We start from the raw sequence: 24,278 nt of genomic DNA, 5'->3' as shown, positions 1-24,278 counted from the left end.
TGTCCGATAATATCGGCCAACCGATATTATCGGCCCGATATTAGCATAAAAATGTAATATCTGTTAATATCGTTATCGGATTTTTTTTGCCTTAAAACCGATAAAATAATGCTTGCGTTACACCCAAATAGTGCCTATGCGCTCCTGAAGCGTTTACCGCCGGCGCACAGATGATGACCTCATCAATCTGCCTCTTGAAGCATACAAACAAGCGTGGATGGCTGCAGTAACAAACTTGCTCGTGGCCGTAGTAGCCCCTTGCGTTAGCCGTGACGCCCCTTTGAAAATCAGAGGTTTACAGGCCACGGTGGCCTTGGTGCCCCCTTCTCTAAATATTCTGCTTTGCGTCCTACTAATAGCGATTTATATTTAGCCTATGGCCTATGGCCAAATTACGCAGTGGAGAAAGTGACAGCGCAAGAAAGAAAGTGCGTCCAAATTAACCCATCCTACTCATCACACAGACATCACAAGTATCACATGAAAGAGCTTTTTCTCAGCTTTTAAACGATGTTAGCCGCTAATTGCTGTGGTGAACGGTTCGCGAGAAAAGTAAATAATATCATTCAATTTAATCATAAATTCTACCGAAGGTTTTGCGTCCATCTCCCTACCCATTCATCTCGGTGGAATACTTCAGAACCCTTCGTTTAACATATGACAAACCATATATCAGAATAAACAGCAGACCTTACCGAACAGAAAGATGTAAAGCAGTCCCCTGTACAGTTAGCCGTTCCAGACTAATCCCGTTTTGAATTTGCAGTACATTTCAACATACATGGATGTCTCCAAATTTGGGATTTAAGTTTTACACTGTGTTTAAATTGTTCCACATTATTTCATAACGGGCCAAATACAAAACAAATATTACAAATGTCGCCTAGATATCGGTAAATCAGAGGACAGCTGACTATAAGAGTTTGTGAAAGTAGCCTTCATGATCACAAAATGCTAAGCATGCATCTAGGCTATTTGAGTTTCTTAAAGCTGAGCTGTGCTTAAATTGTTCAATACATGATTTCATAACAGGCCAAATATAAAATAAATGATAAATATAGCCTAGATATCTGAAAATATTAGATGATCAGATGATTTACAGTTATATGTAATATGTCATGTTTTATGTTTTTGTAATGTTTCATACAGTGATGCAGGTCTACTGCAGTGAATACAACTTTGATCATGTTTATAGCCTACTACTGTATAGTTAACTTTGGCCTTGGTGCCCTGACATGTGGCCTTTGTGCCCCCCACCAAATATGCCCAACTGAAGGCCAAGTGGCCTTGCCCCTAAAATGGTGAAATTCTAAGCCTGATTGTGGGTATGGCCCGTTATGAAGGCCAGTCAGTCTTTTAGCCCTGTTCATTGGACTAATACTAAAGGAGGACTTTGTTTACTACTCTGGAAGGTCTGGATTGAAACTTTGTGCCTTCCTTGTTCTTATTGCACACTACCTTAATGTTGCATCTCTTTGTTGTTGCTCATGTAGAGCAGTGCTGATTGAGCCCAGTTTATAATTTAAATGATTGCATTAGCCCAAGTAATGGGCTAGGGACACAGGCTGCTTAGATTTGTACACTTTAAATGTTTCATTTTTTGTACTTCACCTCAAGCCTGAAGTATTTTTTGTAGCTCAAACAAATGTTTTCAAAATTGTGCAGTATAGTTGCCACATTGTAATTGACTCATATTTGTGCATTCATTCAATTAAGGTGATTGAGTTTTAGTTAAAGAAACAGTTTGTGAAGCATCCTACAAATGCAGGCTCATTTAACACAGAAAAAGGGTAGCCTGTCATACACTATGCCTGTTATTTTAGTTGGCTTTACATTCTGCTATGTTGCACATAGTTGTTCAGGTACAATGTTTTATCATTTGTGAATAAGTCAAATTTGCCCTATTTGTTGTGGGCATTGTCAAGATTATCTCAGGGAGAGTGTAATCCAAACTGTTGTTTGAGACAATTAAAAAAAAAAAATAAACATGGCACTTTTTCCCTAAATTAAGTTGAAGTATTTTTCTTATTTTGCACAGACAATGTTAACATTTGGAAAGCCTTGTTGCATTCAAGAATGCATCCAGTGGGGCATCACAATAACATTAAGCATGTTGTGTTAATTCCACAACAGGAGATATGTGATGTTACCTAAATTAGTTTTGAGGAAAAATAACCCACATATCGACATCGGTATCGGCTGATATCGGAATCGAAATTTGAGAGTTGGACAATATCGGCATATCGGATATCGGCAAAAAAGCCAATATCGGACATCCCTAATCAAAATTGAGGAGATGTAAACATAGATAACTACTAATAATTTCATGTGAATGGCACTCTGCTATGTAAACTATTGAAGTTCCCTTTGCAAGCTTGCGGGTTAGCTAGCATAGCAACTAGCTGATGATGTTAAATGGCTCCTCATTGTCCTTCTCAAACATGCTAATCGAATGTTGCAATGATCAGACCTAATCGTGTATGATACAACGTCACAAGAGGGTTGATTAATGTTAAACATTTCATGATAAATTTGTTCAGACCAGACATCTATTTACTAATTAACGCTTTTTAAGGTCTGTCTGAATGGTGTATATGCAGACTCACATTTTCGTATTCCTGGTGTAATCCTGAACTCTTCATCATGGTCCACACTGCATAAAAACATTCACAGATTCAGACAGACATGCATGAGTGTATATTGAACAAAAACTTTCTGGGGGGGGAACACCGTCTTACAGACTTCAGTTAGTAGAGGGGGGGGGGGGGGGGGGGGTATTGATATAGGACGTGTGTGTGTAGGGGGTGGGGGGGGGGGGGGAAGTGGGACTGATTACTAGGGCCCCAAGTGGAAAGGGGGTCCTTGAAAAGTCTGGAATATATATTTTTTTCCCTGAATATTTTAATTTCCAAATTAAATGCCATAATGAATGTAAGACGAAATGTAAAGTTAATTTTTAAGTGTAAAGTGTATTTGCTGCATAACTTGGTTGCTTGACTGACTAAATTTTGTATATAAAAAATAGTGAAGACTGTCTAAGGTCACACTTACCCCTTGCTAAAGCGCAAAATGGTTTAGTCCGTCTGCAGGAGGATAGGTAGGCTATGCACTTTTTGTTGTTGTCAAATTGATGGAGATATTTTAAGTTGCTTGTGTTTTGTCTAGCGTTGTGTCTATTTGCATTTGTTGTCATAAATGTCAGGTCGTTTACACCCGTCAGCCACCACACTGATTTGCTCTGATAAGAATGGCCTTTGTAAGTCGCTTTGGATAAAAACATCTGCAAAATTAATAAATGTAAATGTGGTGAGGATTATATATAATGTACTCTGTACAGATTTTTTTAACAGTGTGGAAAGATTTCAATGGACTAGTCCAGCTTATTTCCACACAAATAGGAAGGCTGTGGTTCTATGTCTACTTTCATTTGAATTTGTGCATGTGGTCACAGTCTCTGTCACGTAGTTGTTAGAGGAGTTAGAGGACTAGTGACAAGATCAACAGTTTCTTTCTCTCTCTCTCTCTCTCTCTCTCTCTCTCACACACACACACACACACAAATAGGAAGGCTGTGGTTCTATAACTGCTTTCATTTTACACTCTTACAGCTAGTTTCATGTCCCATTCTGTAATGGGTTTTCAGCTTTGGGTGTACATTTTTTACCTTCAATAAATGTCATGCTGAGGTGAGTTTAACAGGTGTCACCTTTACATTTTGCAAAGCTGCTAGACTATAGTTGCTCCGGAGCTACTGTATTGATGTTGTCTATGTGAAGAGATCAAACTCCCAATAGACTTGCTTAAAATTGTGTTAGGAAAACAATTGTTGAATGTCAGTGTAGATTTTTATAGGCTGTGTAATATGCTATATTCAATTAAAGTTTAAATTTTAATTGCCCCTGGACCACTTAGCATTTTGGGGGGCCCAGAATTATTTCTGTCATAGGGCCCAAATTTTCTAGCAGCGCCCCTGTGTCTGTGTGTGTGTGTGTGTTGCAAGATATAGGCTATATAAAAAAAAACCTTACTAAATAGTGCATCATTTTGCAAACTTGTGGGCCTGTTTACTAAACTGTGTCAAACGAACACACTAAAATGAGTGCATAATATACTACATTGTATTGAATTAATGTAGCCTACAGTACTAGCCTATTCATTTTCTATCCGGTGCAAAACAAGAATCATTTTGATGCAATAACACTTAATAAAGACATAACTGTTTGTATCATATATTCTACTTAAACCAAACAACTCTGAAATGTATAAAACTGAACTGGCAGATATTACAGAAAAATATCTTGTGAACATCACAAGCAGCTCCAGAAGCAGCTCTGAATTTGGTGAAGCCTTATATTATCTCTGGCTTTTTTCTGTCTCAGCAGCAAGTACTGTAGGCTAACCTAGTTGTTTATCCTGCACAGCAGGGGCGCCGCTAGGGTTGTATTCCATAGTATGCACCATGGCTCAGGACACTAATGACCCCCCCAATGAGCAACCAATGAGCTTATGTCGCGATTTGCGATAGGATAGGCCTAGAGAAAAGACAGCTATGGTCACCTAACAATAAGCATTTGCTGTTTGGTTGTCCCAAACTTGATCCATACTCTACACATTGAGATGATCTACGCATTAACTGAATCTTATCAATCTTGATGAACTGCGATGTTCCAAACAGAGTGACTGTAGGATCTCACTGCCTTCAGCATAACTGCTAAGAACAGTGCACCCTTTAAAGGTTAAACACATGAATGGAACGTTGCGTTTCAAAGCGCCAGAATGGCTTATCATTTTGTGACAAAGTTTACACCAATCATCATCTTTTAATGTATCCTTATGTTGAGATGTCCATTCTCTTTGCCCTAAACATAGGCCATCATTTGTGCGTGAAGCATGTTTCAATTAAGACAGTACACAAGATATTTTTATTGTTGTAATACTGAATGATTTCATGAATAAAGCGTTGAAAAATTGTACATACACTGCGTACAGGATTACGGCTGGTGACGCCAATGCTGCACAGATGCACTGTAAAACTCTGAGCAAGACATGTGCCGGGATTAGTGTGTGCTTCACCTGTGTGTACACTGTGTGCAGTGTGTGTTTCACTAATTCACGGATTGGGATAAATGCAGAGACCAAATTTCCCTCACGGGATCAAAAGAGTATATATACTTATACTTATACTTATGTCATCTCACACTACTATCAGCATGATAGGGTTGCAATATAGGCTTACGTGACTCACAGTGGCTCAAACGAAAAGTGCATTCTCTGTTGGGATAGTGATGACAGACAAACCGAGAGGGATAAATGACAGCAGCAAGGCTTCCCTTTATCTCATACGAATCGTGCATTCTTTGTTCAGTCTAACTTATTATACTGATCTGTCATGGATTTGCACTGAGTTGATTCTCAATAATACAGAACAAAATGCGTTCCGTATCAGTTCAATACGGAACACATCTTTTTCCTTTCAAATACGGGACGATTCTGTATTTTACGGAACGGTTGGCAACCCTAATTACAGGTACTGGAACTGGTTTAATTCACCCTATTAGATTTCCAAGACTACTTGTGCACCACATACTTCAGTCTCTTCAGTTTGCAATGTGGATCCTGCAGTCTAGCAGAGAGTAGCTTCACTCCTGTGTCTCCTGGGTGATTGTAGCTCAAATCAAGCTCTATTAGGTGTGAAGGGTTTGAAATCAGAGCTGAAGCCAGGTATGAACAGCCATCCACTGTGACTAGACAGCCAGACAATCTAAAAGGATAGGTACCATTTGTGATGTTAAATTCTTATTACACCTGCAGTATATCAAAACACTGCTCAGACATTTCTGTACGACATCGATGTAGGAAGATGTACTGATATTTTAGTGTCTGATTCAGGCATTATTACTTGGCTATGTGCACCTTAAAATATGGTATATACCAACAGACTGCACATGAATGAATGTGCATTCTGTCTCCCACAGGAGTGAGCTGCACTTTTCTTATTCATGCATATGCATTTAATTGAAGGGCAATGGAAAATTGGGAATCCAGATTGCTGTTGATGTGTCAATAGGAGAAACTTTCAGAAATAACAACATTGCATTCTATCATTGAGAGACAAACTGTGAGCTACAGCTCTCAATCAGTCTGTCTCATTATCTCATATATTTCACCTCACAAATATAAATGTGCCTTTATGTCTTATATACCTCAGTAGTTCCAGTTTACAATATGGGTTCTTCAGCCCAGCAGAGATCAGATTCACTCCTGAATCCTGCAGGTCGTTGTTACTCAGGTCCAGCTCTCTCAAGGGCAGGGATTCTGATTGGAGACCTGAGGCAAAAACCTCACAGGACTCATGAGTGAGATTACACATGGCCAGCCTGCATATAACAATGACACAAACAGAATAATCAGCAAGAACACAACACACACACCATGTCAGGAAACATTTCACCACATCAAAGAAGATTCTCTGATACACTGACCTCAGTATCTCCAGTTTACAGTTAGGGTTATTCACCAGCCCAGCAGAGATCAGATTCACCCCTGAATCCTGCAGATTGTTATTACTTAGATCCAGCTCTCTCAAGGGAAGGGTCTCTGATTGTAGAGCTGAGGCCATAGCTTCACAGGACTGATCAGAGAGTTTACAGCATGCCAATCTAGATATAACAAAGTAATATGATAGATTAACACCTTTACTTTGTTTTCTACATCAAATTGATTTCCGTTGTATTGATGAAACTATATCAATATATTATGAAGTTTACGATCTACTCAGTCGCTTCAGTTCATGTTCTCATGAGCTTTCTACAGTCCATATTTGGCTCCTTTTGGCTCTACCAATCCTGCAAGCTTATTTAGCCTCTTATTCATTGTCAGTACCATAGTTACCGTCCCATAGCACAGTCACAGCTGACAGTCTCTGAGTGGCAAAATAAAAACAGAATACATTGCACACACCCAAAGATCTCCAGGTTACACTCTGGGCTCATCAAGCCAGTCAAGAGCAGCTTCATTCCTGAATCCTGCACCTCATTGTTATGGAGGTCCAGCTCTCTCAGGGGTGAGTTTGCAGCTTGTAGAGCTGCGGCCAGAATTTTGCAGGACTGCTCAGTGAGATAACCATTCACAAATCTGTGAAAGGGCACAATATAAACAGAATACTGAATAAGATGAGGTGATTCTGGTCTACCATATCATGCTTAAGGATTAACCCTCTAAGCGCCCATGTCGCAATATTGCGACAAGCGTCATTACTGAATAAAACAGACGATAGACGCGAGTACAGTGTAAAATCTCATTTGTACTCTTGACCACTAGTTGGCAGACACCCAGAGCTTCGATTCAAGCTCAACCTTTTTTTTCAAAGTTTTCAGGAAGCACGCGAAAAACACGCGAGAAACACACGAAGAAGACGTGCATTTCCTCCATAATGCGGGCCATAGTTTTGCACAAATTGAAGCAGAAATACACCAAATGTTGAAAAAAAAAATTCACGTGTGATGAAGTCTTGGATCTGTTATTCACCTATTCTGATTCTGAAGGAGAATATCTGCCTTTTGGAGAATATGATCGATCGTCTATTGACTGATAGTCACGGAGCGTCTGTGAATGGAGGTGCGTATTTGCGACAGTGTCCACTAAGCATACCATGCTTATTTCGACCCTCTGCCCAACATAGCTGGAGGTGCCAGTGGCAATAGTGATGATAGTGTCCATAATGGACGTGGTATAGACAGCAGGGGTTGTAAAAATAGGGCTCTGAAGAACTTCAAAGTCACCCGCGATATAGAACTGATTTGACCAGGCTACTTTATTGTAGGCAATAGTAGCATAGGGTTCGTGATTATAGTAATAGTTTGCTATTGTTGGTTTACATGTGACTGTTTTCCTGTTCATTTGTTATGTCGGTGAAATGACAAAAAAAGAAAGTGCTCAAATATGTTCAACATCTACATTGGGCATCGCTTTCAAATGACCACTTCAGTCGCGCATTACGAGGCGTGAAGCTGCGTGAAGCTTTAGTACCACTTTCAGCCACTGTGCGTCGCTCTGCCACTGTACATCGCTCTGCCTGCCGCCCCTTCTGAAAAAGCAGGATCTACCATTAAACATAATTGTTGCCGAGAGTAATCCCAGGCTACGAATTCAATAACAAAATAAATCATGCATAATTAAACATTACCTCGATTTAGGCTACTTGGGTATGGCTTAAGGCTTGACTACACGGTGGTAACGAAAATCGAAATTGAAATTTGCTCTCTACATTATTGTCAGTGTTGGGGGTAACGCAACAACGCAAATCAAAACAGTGTCTTGTGTGATAATTGAGCCAGTAGAGAAATAACTGTTCAGAATTAATCTGTAGCCTTGGGTAGGCTTCTGCAGAAAACAATGTTGTTGCCGATTTAATACTATCTGGCGACGTTTTTAACAGGCTACGCAATAGAGGCTTAGACAACTATGACCCACGTTTTGGTTTCGTAAATTAATTTGCCCTACTTCTTGACTGCAATGTAGTCAATTGTCATTTTTATTGTCATTTTTATTTTTCTGTACAATAAACAAATACATCTGCTTTATGCCACAGAATTACATTCATATTTGGCTAACTTCTGCAGACGCGCAAAAAAACACTACCAGGTCATGCTTAAAAATATTTTTGTTTGCCGTAACCCGACCGACCCTGTCAATTTAGAACCGACCCAAATTTTTCTTTTTTTCCCCTTTTAGTCCGACCGATTTGCCGGTTGTAAACTTGCGTTAAGACCGACCGATTTTTTTTTACTCTAAACAACCAATACAAATAAAATACTATTTATTTTAGTAGGCCTAAGTATTGTGAATATAAATTGCCTACATACAAACGTAGGCTCTCTTAAATAAAACCCTGTGGCGTCATCTCTACACCATTGGTTTACGCATGTCACACTATGGCCTATAAGCTTCGTTTCATTCACACAAACATCTCGACAACGCTTATTACTTGGCACGAAGCTCTGGAAGAACTGTGCCCAGATCTTTTCCCATTCTTTCTCCCCTCTAATCTAACGGTGACCGTGTTGAAGAATTGAAATTGGTTGTGGTCTATTCAGCATTTCTCAAAATATGGGCTTAACCCAGATTCGAACTCTTGGACAGGGGACTGATAACTGCTGCATAACGGCGGCTGTCATCAGCCGGCCTTAACGCACTGCGCCACAGAATTGACCGCGTGGGTGAATAGGGGAAAATGACAATAGAGTACACAACTGTTTCACCAGCACATTTAAATGACTTGACTAAAACCGTGCATAACTGGAGGTACACCTGTTATCTGAGCAGTCTGTATGTCCTCATTTTGCGAATGCGAGGACGATATGAGTCTGTTGCATTTCGTTAGATGTCCGAGTCACGCATGTTTGAAAACCACTGGCTCGTAATCACAATAATTTAACACACGACAGTTGGATACTTCATCATGTTCCCATGCCTACATTTTGGTGAGTAGCATAGAGATCGTTAAAACAATAAGGTATGGCTCTCCGTTTAGGACATCGAAAACTTATATTTTTAATAGGGTAGACTACCGTCGGAGATGCTGACTTGCAAAGGCCTCGGGATAACACGTTATCTCCACTATCATCAGTCAATGCCCCCTTGATCAAAGTGGGGAATGAAAGAAAAAGTTTGAGAACCACTAGCTTAACAAGTTAGCCTACCTGCAGTCCAGAACACACAGAATATTGCAACAGAAAGTTGCCTTTATAATCAACTATTTGTTCCAACAGCATTCAAACAAAGCCTTTATAAAAGTGAAAAAAAAAATATTCCATAAGAAGTAAAATAAAATACTGTTACTGTAGTAGGCTAACTGTATCCCAAGCTTAGCTCCCACGTCTGTGACAGGCAGACGTGACACCGCTAAATTCTCAGCTTGTTTATACCCCACACTGAACGCGTAAGACCGCTAGGCCCATCACTGTGGGGTGCGGTAGCCTACTCTCTGGGATTTAAGTCAAACAATATAACCATACAAATGTTTCAAAATGAGTAATTTCGGCTTTGTCTGAACTGGCCATTGTAGGCTACGTAAAAAATAAACAAGTAGGCCTATCCCCTATCCAATGATATCGGCAAATGTTTGTTTTCCAAAGTAAGAATTTCACTTCACCATGCACCTTCGACAATGAATAGCTCATTACACTTATGTTACTGTTGAACGTAGGCCTAACTGGTATCATTACAAACATTATTCTGTGTCCTAAAAACTGGCATTTTATGGCATTGTGTCATGTAAGGTCGTTGCAAAATCTAGAGAAATGTGTGAGGTGGTCAGTGGGGGACAATTGAGACACACATTGGATTGTGTTTTTACTTGAACATTCCACATATCCACAGCTGTGGTATCGGGGGCAGGAGGATTACTGTTAGCGCAGGCTTTATATAAAATTCTTCAACATTAGGCCTGCCTCGAATGCAGGCTTGCCCCCAATAAAGGCCTGTGGTTTGCGCAGCCTACAGTAAGTAGGTTAAATAACAGACCTGCCACAATGTGCGGTATGATGATTTTTTACGAGCAAGATGTTTTTGGTGCCTTATGCGCACTGCATGTTCTTAAATAACAATGATCATCAGTAGCCTAAAATATTCGACCATTATTTTGTGTAAATGGGCTATGCATTGGGTTAGACACCAGGGGCCATATTCACAAAGCCTTTTATCTTACCACTAGGAGTAGGCTACTCCTAAATAGCATTAGAATATTTTAGCTAGGAGTTTCTCTTATTAAGTTATTCACAAAGCCTTTCAGACCTACTCTTAGTAGCCTAAGGAAAAATGACAACTCCTGAACAGATTCTGGAGCTGAGCGCTCTAGAATCTTTGACTAAGAGTGAGTGAGTCTTTGTTGCTATGGATGACGTTATTACTCATGCACGAGCTTGACTGCAGTGACCACCTTGATTGGTTGATGATTTTAACGCGGGAATGATTCCAAACACCTCCCTTACGAGGAGTGGCAGGTGACAGGTCTGAGAATGCGTGCGCTACACAAGGACGGAAGATGATGAATAACTGAATAAAAACGCCTAGCCTAAATGAATCAAGAGTAAGGCAAAACAAATAGCCTAGTAGCCTAATGAAACATATGGATTGATGTAGTATCTTTGTAACATAATTAAATTAATCTGTTACTATGCTTATGCCTACGTTTGCAAAAGAGAACATTTTAATTTGATTCACAATAATGTTACATTTAATTTACATGTTGACAATGAGTAGCCTAGTTTTGGTTGTTGTTGGTGGCGTTATTGCATGTTAGTTATGCCTACAATGCAAAATTGCTTCCTCACGATTGGAAGCTCCTGTAGCCGCATAGGATTTCAAAACAGGCGAAATGCCACAAAACCGGTTTGTGAATAGGTCTGTGAGTTAGGAGTCCTCTCGACTTCTTTTAAGCTGTCACAGCTGGTGGGAAGATGTGATTTGTTGGGGGCAGGGCCGGATTAACTGGGCACAAATGTCTGATGGCCCCCCTGCCCCCCATCCAACGTGAATCGGGTGGTGGGTTAATAGGCCTATATTGTGAAGATTTTTCTTGCCATCTAAGGCACGAGCGCATCTGTGAGGCCAAGCCTCACCAAGTAGCCCGTTTGTTTACAACTAACATTACATTTAATTAAACTGCTTATAGGCTATGCCGAAATAGTTTTCAACATTTTGAATATTAGTGTTGGGTGAATTAGGAACTGTTCTCAAAGTAGCCTTATGGCTGAAAGCTGCTTGGGACCCCCCCCTGTCAAACAATATGTGTGTATGGGAGTAATTTCGGCTTTGTCGGAACTGAAGAGCTGTGGACGGTACGGCAGGGCATGCCCAATGAAAATAAATTAACGCAACGCAACGCAACACAACACAGACCCCGATTCTCTCGCATCAGTCACTGAAATGAACGAAACACAGAACCCGCTTCTCTCGCGGCAGTCACTGACAGTAGCCTAGAATAAATGCATGGGGAAAAACACTTCCCCATGACAAAGACATCGTAAAACACTGAAAGTTAATATTTTGTCACTAGCAACATACATCTGTCCTTTGTCAAATGTGTTACATTCCAAGTAGCCTAGTGCGTAATTCTGCTTCATAAAGTTGAACAAATACATTTGCTTATTTCACAGAAAAATATAAATAGGCATGTTTAGGGTCTACAGTGCAGAGTTGGTAAGTTAGGCAGGTGCGCTCGTAGACATACGGCCGAACATGCAAGCGCCAATGAATCGTGCTCTCACGACAATCACGCCGTTAAACTTAAATAGGTTAATAACATCACTCTAAGTTCGCCTTCAAGCAAGGAAAACGATGATTTGAAGACATCTGTTTCGTTGGAAGGGCAAGGGGGTAGCAACAGGGCAACACCGATGGCCCGATGGCAGGGCTAATGTTATGAGAGAAGTAAAATATGGGATATTCTACGGGAAAACATTAAAACGTTAAAACACGGAAAAAGTTGCCATGCATTGTTTCGGTCCCCATGCCATGGGCGTAGGTTTAGGGTGGGACGCTAGGGACTAGTCCTAATCAATATTTTGAGATGACAAAAATGTCCCCACCAATATTTTAGCGAACTCCTTTATTGTGCTATTCCGACGGCCACAACAGTAAAATAAACACTGTCATTTGATTGGCTGAAACCGAAGGGGGTTTATCTGACACGCACAACAGCGTCAAGGCATAGCATAGGCCTGCTTCACTTTGTGGTGACACTGGCAGAAAAGTGAGCGAGTGTGTCGGTACAAGTTATCAGGGATGTCTACCAATACTAAAAGGCCAGTGTGAAAGATTTGTAATATTCCCTTTGCCCTTCAGCATGCACATTTTGCCCCTTTTGGTGCTTTGTAGATCAGCTATGCCACCAAAGAAGAAAAGGAACATTCAAAGCTTTTTCATTATGCAGAGGCAAAGTAACTAGTACAACTAGTAGTAACAAATGCAATAGGCAAAGTAACTAGCCATACAAACTAGAAAATGGTGACCATGCTTTCAAATGCGGATTTTACTGTGGAAAATAGCATTAACTGTTAGGATATTACCCAGGATATTGTCACAGCTAAACCTAGCTTCTGTAATCGTTCAACCAAGGTTAGGAGTCATGTTAAATAAGGGTGTGCCGCAGGACAGTCGCATAAAGCACAGAATAAAAGTTACCATGTCATTGACTGTTAATTGGGCTACCAATCTTGCAGTCGCAATAAACAATGGATCCAAGACATTTTCCTGTTCCTATTATGTAGGCTAATGTATTTGTGAATGTAGCCTGCACAATGCAAAGAAATAAAACATAAACTATGTACATTTCCATACTCATAGAAATGAACATCACGAGACACGTATCTCATCTATGATCTTATCCCAGAAAGATTTTCTTTGACTTTGACTTGTTTATTTGAACATTAATTTTATCTAATGACATAGCAAACATGATGAATTGAATCTACATATCCTTGCACTATGCAAAACTATTTTCCACTAGCCTAAAACCGTGAGACTGAATTGCGTTACGTTCCTCTTAAAGTGACAGGCACTCAATTAGACTTACAGACCACAAATGTGATGATATTAAAGAAAAGTTATCATTTAAATATCAATATGTCAAGGTCAAGAAGTCAAGTTTGGTCAAGAAGTGTCTGCTAAATGTAATGTAATGTAATGATGTATTCAAATTACTAAATATGTTTAGCTATTAGTAATAACAATAAAAAGTTCATATGAATTCCAAAATATGAAAACCTATGACAACAATCACTTTCTGTGTGTGTGTGGAGGGTCAATCAAATTCTATGATTGCCAAATGATCACATAATATTCAATATTACTGATGGCGTCAAGGTGGTGGGGGCCCCCAAACCAAATATTTTTTTTAAAAATCGCAAAAGGATGACAAAAGTATCGAAAAGACGGCCAAAAGTATCGAAATCGAGATTTTTCACTTGCTATTGGTATTGAAACAATAATGTTGATATCGTGACAACAGGAGTTGGGGATGTGTCCCCACCAAAGCTGAGACCAAACCTACGCCCTTGCCCCATGCACAGGGATTATTTGTCATATTATTAACCACATGATTATTTGTGAAATTGTGCAAACAGGTGCAACACATTTGAAAAGGAAGGACTGGTGGCATGCAAGCCCCCGGGAAAGATTGATTTAAGAACGTTATCACAGTGTGTCTTCGTGGCGCAAAGCAGCGCGAAGACAGCGACAATTGGCAGGGGAGGGTCATGTCTTTTTTGACAATTCTGTCGGAGGGTCATTGAACAATTTCTAGCAGGCAAGGGAGGGTCATGCAACTTTTGACTGAAGCACTCAAAATTCCTCCGGTGGCCCCTTCAATAAATAACAAACAGTCCCTAGATTGCTGCTGGGCTATAGGCTATGTATTCATGTCTGTTAACAACTCATTGCCGTCAAACGCATATCTCGCGGTTGCATCCATTACAAACAAACATGCAATGTGAACGTCTGGGATTGGGGAGAGCACTAAATGCTCTACTGAATAAGCACGAAGTTTCAAACCTTTAAATGAAAAACACCCTTTAATAATCAAAAAAATAAACCGCTAATGAAGTAAACTTGTGACCATCAAAAATCGTTTATCGCCTGTAACTCCGTGATAACAGGACGTAACAGAAAGGCATTTGGCTGAGCAACGGAGGTTAATATGCTCTATATTTTGTCCAAATGATGTCTGTCTATCATCGTTGCACTCGGAGAAAACCAGAATGTTTAATTTGTCCTGCGTTTCTTCTACGGCTGCAAACGGGATTCACTCGCAGTTAACCAAATATTTCTTTATTAGGGCAGGGCAGGCATATTTCTGGCTATTAAATTATTTCTAAACCAGTCTGCTAAAGTCTGTAGTTAAGTCTGTGTAGGGGTTTCCAGGCTCCATTTCTTTTTATGAGACACCCTGCTCACTTGAGACATCTGCCGGTTGTTTGGGTTGTTGCAGCGTCGTTGCAGCGTCACTGGAAAAATACAAATTAAAGTCGCGTGATACCGCGTGATCCCGCGTGCGGACCGCGAGGGAAGTTGGCCAAGTCGAAGCACTGCCCACTGTAGTATTTACTGAAATGTGCATAATTCACGGTGGTTACCATCCAGTGACGTCATAATATGCAAATTAGATTAGTAAATTTACCCCCTTCATAAACTTCTGTTCATACTCAATGATTTTCACATTTACAGTAGGACTTTATCTCTGACCACTTGATGTAAAAATCCAATTTATTTTTTTAAACCCGGGCGGCTAAAGGGTTAAAACATACTATTGGATGGTATTCTTCCCCCTACTCCCCAAATTCTGCTTAAAACTCAATACTTACAATGCTTTTCTGCAGTTCATTACAACTGGTACCAGTCTTCGAGCACCCTCTTCTGATGTATTGAATTTCTTAAGGTCAAACTCATGCAGCACCTCCCCTGACATCTGAAGAATGTATGCCATTGCTGAACAGTGTGCAGCAGAGAGTATATTGTCTGAGCGTTCATCTGATTTTAGAAGTTCCTGAATTTCTCTGTGAAGGGACTGGTCTCTCATTTCCAGCAGGCAGAGGAAAAGGTTGATGTATCTCTCAGATGAGACATGATGTGTAGCATATAAAGGGTAGACACATTCATTTCTCACATCTTTGACACTGTCTGTAATGTACTTAATAGTTTTCTCGATGCTCCCAGAGCTCTTCTGTGTATGAGTCAGTAGACCTTCAAGGAGACTCTGATTGAAGTCCAGAGAGATTCCAAGAAAGAACCTCAGAAAAAGATCCAGATGTCCATTCTCGTTCTGTAAGGCTTTGTTAACCATTGCTTTTTGTAGTTTATACAATGAATCTTTCTCAGATCCATCTTCCTCACTTGTCTTGTTCAACTCTTCATCATCTGCCAGGAAGGAATGAACTGCCTGCATGTTATTGCTTGCAAAACAAAGAAACACATAGAGAGCAGCAAAAAACTCCTGAAAGCTCAGATGTATGAAGCTGTAGACCTTCCTCTGAGTAAGCACAGACTCCTCCTTAAAGATCTCGGTACATAACCCACAGTACACTGAAGCCTCAGTGATATCTATGCCACACTCTCTCAGGTCCTCATCATAGAACATGATATTGCCCTTCATCAGTTGTTTGAAGGCCAGCTCTGTAAGTTTCAGAATCACTTCTCTGTTCGACTGTAGGAGCTTCTTTAGATTGCTCTCATCTCCCTTATCAAACTTCTCGTGCTTTACATTTGTCTGAATGAGCAGGAAATGTATGTATATTTCAGTCAGAGTTTTAGGGATTTCTGCCCTGTCATCTTCTTCCAGGATCTTCTGAAGCACAGTAGCTGAGATCCAGCAAAAAACTGGTATGTGGCACATGATGTGTAGGCTCCTTGTTGTTTTAATGTGTGAGATGATTTTCTCGGCTTGATCAGGGACTCTTTTCCTGAAGTATTCCTCCTTCTGAGGGTCATTAAAGCCCTCAACTTCTGTCACACGGTTGATGTATTGAGGGGGGATCTGATTGGTTGCTGCTGGTCTGGAGGTTATCCAGATGAGAGCAGAAGGGAGCAGCTCTCCTTTGATGAGGTTTGTCATCAACACATCCACTGACGATGCCACAGTAACCACAGATACCTTCTCACAGTCTAAAAATTTGAGTGGAATTCTGCTTTCATCCAGGCCATCAAATATGAACACAACTTTACACTTGTCATATATCTTTGAGTCTACACCTTGAAGTTCCGGATAGAAGTCAACTAGAAGACTATGGAGGCTGTACTGGGCATTTCTAATCAAATTCAGCTCACGGAAAGGAAACAAGAACATGAAATCTACATCCTTATTGGCTTTTCCCTCTGTCCAGTCCAGAATGAACTTATGCACAGAGACGGTTTTCCCAATTCCAGCAATTCCTTTAGTAAGCGCTGCCTTTATTTTTTCACTTTGTTCAGGTATATTTACAAAAATGTCATTGCAGTTGATTGGCTTGTCTTTTAAGTGTTTCCAGGATATGTTCTCTATCTGTAAAACTTCATGTTCTTTATTCACCCCTTCACTCTGTCCTTCTATGATGTAGAGTTGAGTGTAAAACTCTTTCAGAAGAGTTTTATTCTCTTGTATTTTGAGTCCTTCAGATAGGCTCTCGTACTTGGTCTTCATACTGGATTTGTGTCTCGCTTTAATAAGCTGCATTACATCATCCACTGGCTGGTAAGAATTCTGCTGCTGGATTGGATCGTTAGGGACCAGCTCACATACACCACTCTTGGACTGATCAAGGACCAGACCTTCCCTCTCCTCACTGCATAGACACATCAGGAGATACAGAGAACAGTCACAAATGTCAGAGATTGGAGAAAGTAGGGGGTAGAAGTTATACAGTCTCCATGAATTTAAATTCATTATTTCATATTCATTATCAATATTCATAATTGATGACTATGTTTCTATGTTTGAAAAATATTTCATGTGTACAAATGATGGCATTTACACCCTGTTTCTTACCTTGGAGGCTTCTCAACACTGAAGTCAAGGGGTATCTTCATGGATATATCACTCTTCATGGAGACACAGCTGGGCACTTCAGATGCTGCTATTTGGGTTGTCTCTCTACAAACATTACATTAAAAAAAGTTATAGATTCCTGTTTGTTGTCTCATAAGCAATGGATTTAAATTTATATCTCTGTGTGTAGCTCTATGTTTCAGAGAAACTCTTCATTCAAAATATACATCTTTGATTAATAGCATTTAAACCCAATTTCTTGCCTTATTGGATTACAAGAAGGTTTCTCATCACTTAAGTCAGGGGGTATCTTCATGGAGATATCACTCTTCATGGACACACAACTGGGCACTGGAGATGATGCTCTCTGGGTGTTCTCTCTGAAAACATTACATTAAAAAAATTATGTGTTATTGTTTGTCATCTCATAGCAACTGATTTAAGTTAGCTGTGTGCTATATACAGGTATCAACTGCAGAACCAAACATGTGCATTCCTAAGGCATTTCAGGTGGCACAGAAAAAAACATTCAGCTAATGGTAATTTAGGTACAAACAAAAATGTAAAAAAATTAAAGTTGCCATTTTGTAGAGCATTACGCTAAAGACTATTCATTACCATTTCATCCAAGTATCTTGGCTTTAAGCGTTTCAACCGGAAATTATCTAGGAACAGATTAAAAGGGTCTATAGCTATATAAGCTACTTTACTGAACTAAGTGACTATTTGCTACAGAACACCTTGGAAATAAGATAGCCAGCTACTAACCCTACACTAGATATTGTTATGGATCCATAGCTGTAGTCATTGCCTTTGCCAACTTATTTGCCGTAATTTTTCGCCTATTAACCAAGGTTTATACATTGATTTTGCTAAATTTCTTCAGCTATGAGGTTAATACACAGGGACAGGCTATATATGGAAATGCATTTCTTTTCTTCATTCTTCTTTATGATTAAAACACGATCTGATTCTGATTCATTGAGCTATTGGGCATTGTGGTTAATACATGGGCGTGGTTAATGCATGGTTCTGTTTTTTTAATTTGCATAAAGAACTGTCCTGCGGTTAGTACACAATGTGGCTAATACACTGGAAATTACTGTGATGAACAACACAATTACATGTGATTGGTTACATTTAAACCCAATTTCTTACCTTGGATTAAAAGAAGGTTTATCATCACTTAAGTCAGGGGATATTTTCATGGAGATATCACTCTTCATGGACACACAACTGGGTACTGGAGATGCTGCTCTCTGGGTCTTCTCTCTGAAAACAATTAAAAGAAAGAATCAATTACTGTATCTTATCTCAATGGATTTAAGTTCATACCTGTGTGTAGCTCTATGTTTAAAGCAGAGTGCAGGGTACGCACAAACTTTTACAGGTGCTAGATCAAAACTCAAACTGAAGATAAAAATCAAAAGATTCTAAGACACTGTATTAGAAGCTCCCAGAAACGTTCGTAACATTGCACATAAATTAAAGTTTCTGGAGGCTTCTAATAGTGTGCCGATCCTTCTTTTGATTTTTACCTGTAGCTCTATGTTTCACAGAAATGTTTTATTAAATAATTACATCTTTGATTAATAGCATTTAAACCCAATTTTTTACCTTGGATTAAAAGAAGGTTTCTCATCACTGAAGTCAGGGGGTATCTTCATGGAGATATCACTCTTCATGGACACACAACTGGGCACTGGAGATGCTGCTCTCTGGGTGTTCTCTCTGCAAACATTACAATCAGGTGTGGGTGTGATGGAGTAATGGAAATGTTGCTACTGTACCTGACAATATGTCTGGCCAGGTTTGATTCCTAAACTCACTGTTGCAGGTCTGTGTTGTTTTGGATCGACAGTGTCAGCTAAATACCTTTATCTTTATTTATTTGGCTGATGTTTTTATCCAAAGCAACTTACAGGTGTCAATTATCTGCAGGGCCAGACTCCCTGGAACAACTCAGGGTTAAGTGCCTCGGCTCAAGGGCACAATGGTGGCAGCTGGGAATCGAACACACAACTTTTCGGGCAACTTTTCAGGCTACTGCATGCTAACACAACTCCTTAGCCGCTACACTACCACTCGCCATCAAATACCTGTCTCTTCATCACATTTTAGATGACAACATGCAACAGTGAGGAGCCCATCGGGGTAACCATGGCAACTCTATGGTATTGGTCTACAGTTACATGTAAATGCTGTGGCTCACTCTGGGTTGGAGGGAGATTCTCCACTGGAACATGATGGATCCACCATGGAGTGGTCACTCTTCATGGATACACAACTGGCTACCGGAGATGCTGCTCTCTCAGTCTGGTGGGGAGCAACAGACTCCTCTCTCTCAGCAGCAAGGCTTAATTTAGAGGCAGTGCCTTCCTCCACTGTGTCCGTAGAAAGACTCATTTTTAAAGCAGAGTCCCGCTTCTCTCTCTCTCCAGAGAGATTGACTGGTTTCAGGCCTTTATGTGGTCACACACAGCACATTATTGACACATGTTATTAAAGGATAATTCCGGTATTTAGCACTTTGAGTCCCTTTTCTGGTTTGTTTTGGATGAACTAGAGTGGTGGACACCGAAATTTTGACGATTGGTCCTGTCTCGACTTTTCTGACTCGTTTTGAATCGCCTTTACTGCTTCAGAGTGGCTGCCTATGGGCATGCACAAACATGTCCTTAAAACAACCCTTAACGTTCGTTTTCAAAACTGTGCAACTCACCGAGTGGTTAGTGGTGTTAGTGGTACTCAACATTTCGGTGTCCACCACTCTAGTTCCTCCAAAACAAACCAGAAAAGGGACTCAAAGTGCTAAATACTGGAATTATCCTTTAACACTACTATGATATATACACATACAGTACAGAGTGATAATGGACATTAAATAAATGATTGATCAGCAGAGAGGTATGTTTACCGGTATATATGTATTTTCTGTCAGGGCTCAACTCAACTAGCTCAACTCGTTTCACTAATGCCAATCCAGGATAAGTAGGAGCGACTATGTCAAGCCAGGTGAAAGTAAATCAGGATGTGTGCGCGTTCTCGTTTCTGCTCCAAAGTGCCCACGGTTGGAATAAAAAAGCGTAAAATAGCGTCATTCACACAAAGTGAACAACCGCTTTTGATACAGACTAACAATGAAGTAAAGTTGTCCTTTTTGGAATGGGGAATCATGGCTATTTCTGTAAAACAGCAGGAGTAGGCGTGGTAGACCAACAGAATGCAAATTTACGTAAGAACCCACGTGTGAGTGCTTCCTTATCTCGGCACGCAACGTCAATAAGAAAGCGCTTGCCACTGCAAAGATGCACATAGTATGATATACCCTAATATTATAGTTGAAAATACCTTCCAAAACTTGCCCCTCCACTTCGAATCAACTACAGTAGGCTATTCATCAAACGTCGATCAACAAAAGAAGCAAACAACGAGTACCTAGGCCTATGTTAATAATTATAAGGCTATCACAATTAAAATAATAACCATATGCTAGTAGGCAGACAATCTGTTTTGTTTTGCAAGCAAATACATTTAGCGAATAGTATAATGGAATAAAGCTCCTTGAAAATTAGCACGGAGGTCTGATTTGAATGACAGCTAGCTGAGCCAATAAGACAACATAATTACCATTAGAATTAACTTAGCTTGGCCGTTACCCTGGTCGGGACCAGGCTAGGTGCAGAGAATAAATCCCCATGGTAACTTATGTGCCATCTCTGTTGTGAAACCAAGTCAAGGATAAATTCATCCAGGATAACCAAAAAATCCCAGTTTAATCACTTATCTAGGTTTTGTGAAATACCCCTCAGGTCATGTTTGATATTGGCTGTCATTTGCTTATTTTATTTTGCCATGTGCCACTGTTGTTGTTTTGAACCCGCCCTCACCTGTCTTATGTCACTTCCTGTAATTGTAGTTCCCTCCATTTTGTCTGTGCTGGGCAGGGGGTCAAGAGCGTGCAGATTAGCTTTGGCATGTTAGCATACGCCATTTTCAAGTATGGCGCCGCATGGAGCATTTGGAACCATGCATGTTGGTGGGTGGGTACCTATCCAGCGGCTACAGCCAAACGTTACTCAGTGCGTATTTCTTGAGGAGCCTATGAAATTAAGCGCTTCAGGACGACTCCACTCGGACTCCACTCGCGTTCCCGTGCAACTTTTTCTTCTTCTTGTTACGTGGCAAGCAAGGTATGTGCATTATCACCACCCTCTGAACTGGAGGACGACTCTCAGAATGTCCAATAAAAATCGACGTTGGTCCATGCGTCATTTCCAGCTTTGGAACTTGGCGCATGGTCAGAGCCGACTGGCACTGGATGCGAGCCCCAGTGTTCAATATGGCATTGACTATGAATTGGCCAGATTTACAAGCCTAGCCTCCGCCATTCATTTGTATGGAGGGCGGGACTTAATCACACTCTCCAGTTATATATACTGTAATACCTCCATGGTGCTGGGTTTTTCTGTGACTTCTGCTGCCTAGTAGTAAACTGTTCACTACAATAAAACCTGTCAATTGCAACTGCTGTTGGTCTGCGCCTGGGTCCGACTAGAAAACCTGAAATTTTCAAGGAAAAGTTCAATTTAAATGCTGTGCACGTGAACAATGCAACTGACATAAAAACACATCAGTCCTCGTGTTCCTGGACCTTATTGATGACTTTGACACTTTTGATTACACCATAATAGACTAGAATATTGGGTTGGATTATCAGGCAGTTAACAAGTGGCTCAAATCATACCTACAAAAAGGAACTTCTTTCACCAATTTGCACTTCTTTTTCTTGCACATGCAGTTGTCTAGATGCTAAAAATATGCATTGCCTCCATACAAGTATCAAACATAATCATACAGTACATGGGCATATATGTGGATACCGTAATTTAAAGCAGCTACCCTGACTGTGAAATTACCCATGATTATCTTTTGTCCTTCCTTTCACTTTAAAATGGCATCTTGCTGAGTAACAAAAGACATTCTGAAGTGTTTTTGCCTAAGAGAAAATATTTTATCAACATACCATCTGGCATGAAAACTAGCTAAACCTGTTCCGACCTCCTTTCCCAACACAACATCAATTTCCCCCTACCACACATGTCTGATTTAACTACGCAAATGGACTTAATTAGCTCTTTCAGGTGCTTTAATTCAGGATTCAGTTGAACTTTAACAATCTACAACTTAGAAGTAGAGGGAAAATGTAATTCTCTAAAATTTCCCTTCCCCCCAAAAAGGTTCTCGTTCCTCAAACTGTGTTGGATTAACACACTAATTAGGGGTGCCTATTGTTTTTGTAAGGATTATTTCAAGCAGGGACCCCAGCAGCAGAGTTCAAGCAGGGACCCCAGACCTCACTCTCTTTGCCTGCAACAATGGGGCATGTTCACAAAGGCTGCCTTCTTTGTGGTGATTTTTCCCCCTACTTTGTTGGTTGGTTCATGTTGTAGCCTAGGCTCCAATTGTGAATTGCTTTTTATCCTGCATCATGTTGTAAGCTTGGCAGACACAGTGGGGAAATGCTACCTATAGTATAAGGACTTTAACACCTTTCCTGTGTAACCTAGGCCAGGGGTTCCCAAACTTTTCCACGACAAGGCCCCGCAAATACCACTAGGTTCTGGCCAAGGACCCCCTTATTAAACCCATCGACAATACTACGGCAAATGTAAAAATGCATTAAGCTAATCCTAATAATTATTTTAGCCACAAACACTTCACGATGGAGCATACAGTGTGTAAAAAAAATATTTGGGGCTTTCTGCTATATGAGAGCTATCACAACTATTATTCCCAGTCATTATCATGGAAAATACAATGTTCAGATATGCGTCACATTATTATAATGGCATTGTATAACAACCCTCATAGTAATAGGTATATTTGAATTTTTTCAAATGTATTTATTTGTTGCTTTTGTTTTTCCCTCCAACTTGCTGAGCCCCCCCTGGCACCCTCTCGCGCGCCCCCACTTTGAAAACCACTGACCTAGGCTATATCAAAAAATTGAGCATGAACATTAGGCCTATCAGAATCCAAGTTATTTGCAGGTAGCCTATGCTATCTGGAAAAGAGAGCGCATTGTTTTCCAGGTAAATTTGGAGAGAGCGGAAAAGAGGAAGAAATATGACACAAGTCAGACATGACATAGCCTCAAGTCTACGCAACAGAGCAAATAACATGAAGCACTCCCTAAATAATTTCCCCAAAACTACTTTGCAGATACTAATTTGAAGATTATTTTGAGTCGACTGAACAGCGGAACATAATACAAAAGTCCGTGTAGCCACCTTAAATCGTAAAATGAATGCACCCAGCCCGTTGGGCTACTTAAGATGCTGCTTATATTGTAGTCTAGCCTATTCAATTTTATATGTCAACTTAGGCTAGCCTACTTACCGTCTTGGACACCCGAAGTTGGACACGTTGGTAAAGTTAAACAGAAATTGGCAGATTCGCGTTTTGCGGTTCAATAAATAATAGGCTAAACGTTTTCATTAGTACACAGCTATATCTAACCGGTAGACAACAAGCTACAGCCCGGTTTTTTATCGGAAAGCATCGTGTACATATTATGTGGATAAATAAAATGCATCCCTTTGAGCATTCTGCTTTCAGCCGACCGTCTAGGGATCTTCTACAAAGTGCAAAACCGAAAGTGGATACAAAGATACGAAGTGTCTTGGACTGCATGTTCTCTGAAATGGCGCCGTGTCAGGTGAACAATAGCAATTCAACACTTTTATCCTCTAGATAA

At 40.3% G+C, this 24,278-nt stretch overlaps 1 protein-coding gene across 5 annotated transcripts in view; it reads right to left on the bottom strand.

The window, feature by feature from the left end:
• Positions 1–24,182, bottom strand: part of LOC143133764 (NACHT, LRR and PYD domains-containing protein 3-like) — a 28,005-nt gene extending 3,823 nt beyond the window's left edge. The window contains exons 1-12 of one of the 5 annotated variants that reach the window (XM_076293625.1): positions 23,921–24,182; positions 21,409–22,081; positions 19,731–19,980; positions 19,136–19,249; positions 18,677–18,790; positions 17,782–17,898; positions 17,519–17,623; positions 15,363–17,315; positions 6,961–7,134; positions 6,204–6,659; positions 5,588–5,761; positions 2,607–2,653 (exon numbers count right to left, since the gene is read on the bottom strand). In XM_076293625.1, the coding sequence (XP_076149740.1) occupies positions 2,607–2,653; positions 5,588–5,761; positions 6,204–6,659; positions 6,961–7,134; positions 15,363–17,315; positions 17,519–17,623; positions 17,782–17,898; positions 18,677–18,790; positions 19,136–19,249; positions 19,731–19,924 (3,448 nt within the window). In that variant the 5' untranslated portion in view covers positions 19,925–19,980; positions 21,409–22,081; positions 23,921–24,182. The other 4 variants (XM_076293626.1, XM_076293623.1, XM_076293624.1 and 1 more) reach the window with 4 other exon arrangements.
• Between the last annotated feature and the right edge of the window lie 96 nt (positions 24,183–24,278).

This window comes from Alosa pseudoharengus, unplaced genomic scaffold (assembly GCF_046254945.1).
Source record: "Alosa pseudoharengus isolate Yale_2024_CS ecotype anadromous, Long Island Sound unplaced genomic scaffold, YU_APseudo_1.1 YU_APseudo_1.1_scf_2, whole genome shotgun sequence".
Lineage (NCBI taxonomy): Eukaryota > Metazoa > Chordata > Actinopteri > Clupeiformes > Clupeidae > Alosa > Alosa pseudoharengus.
This window is presented reverse-complemented; position numbering and strand designations above follow the sequence as displayed.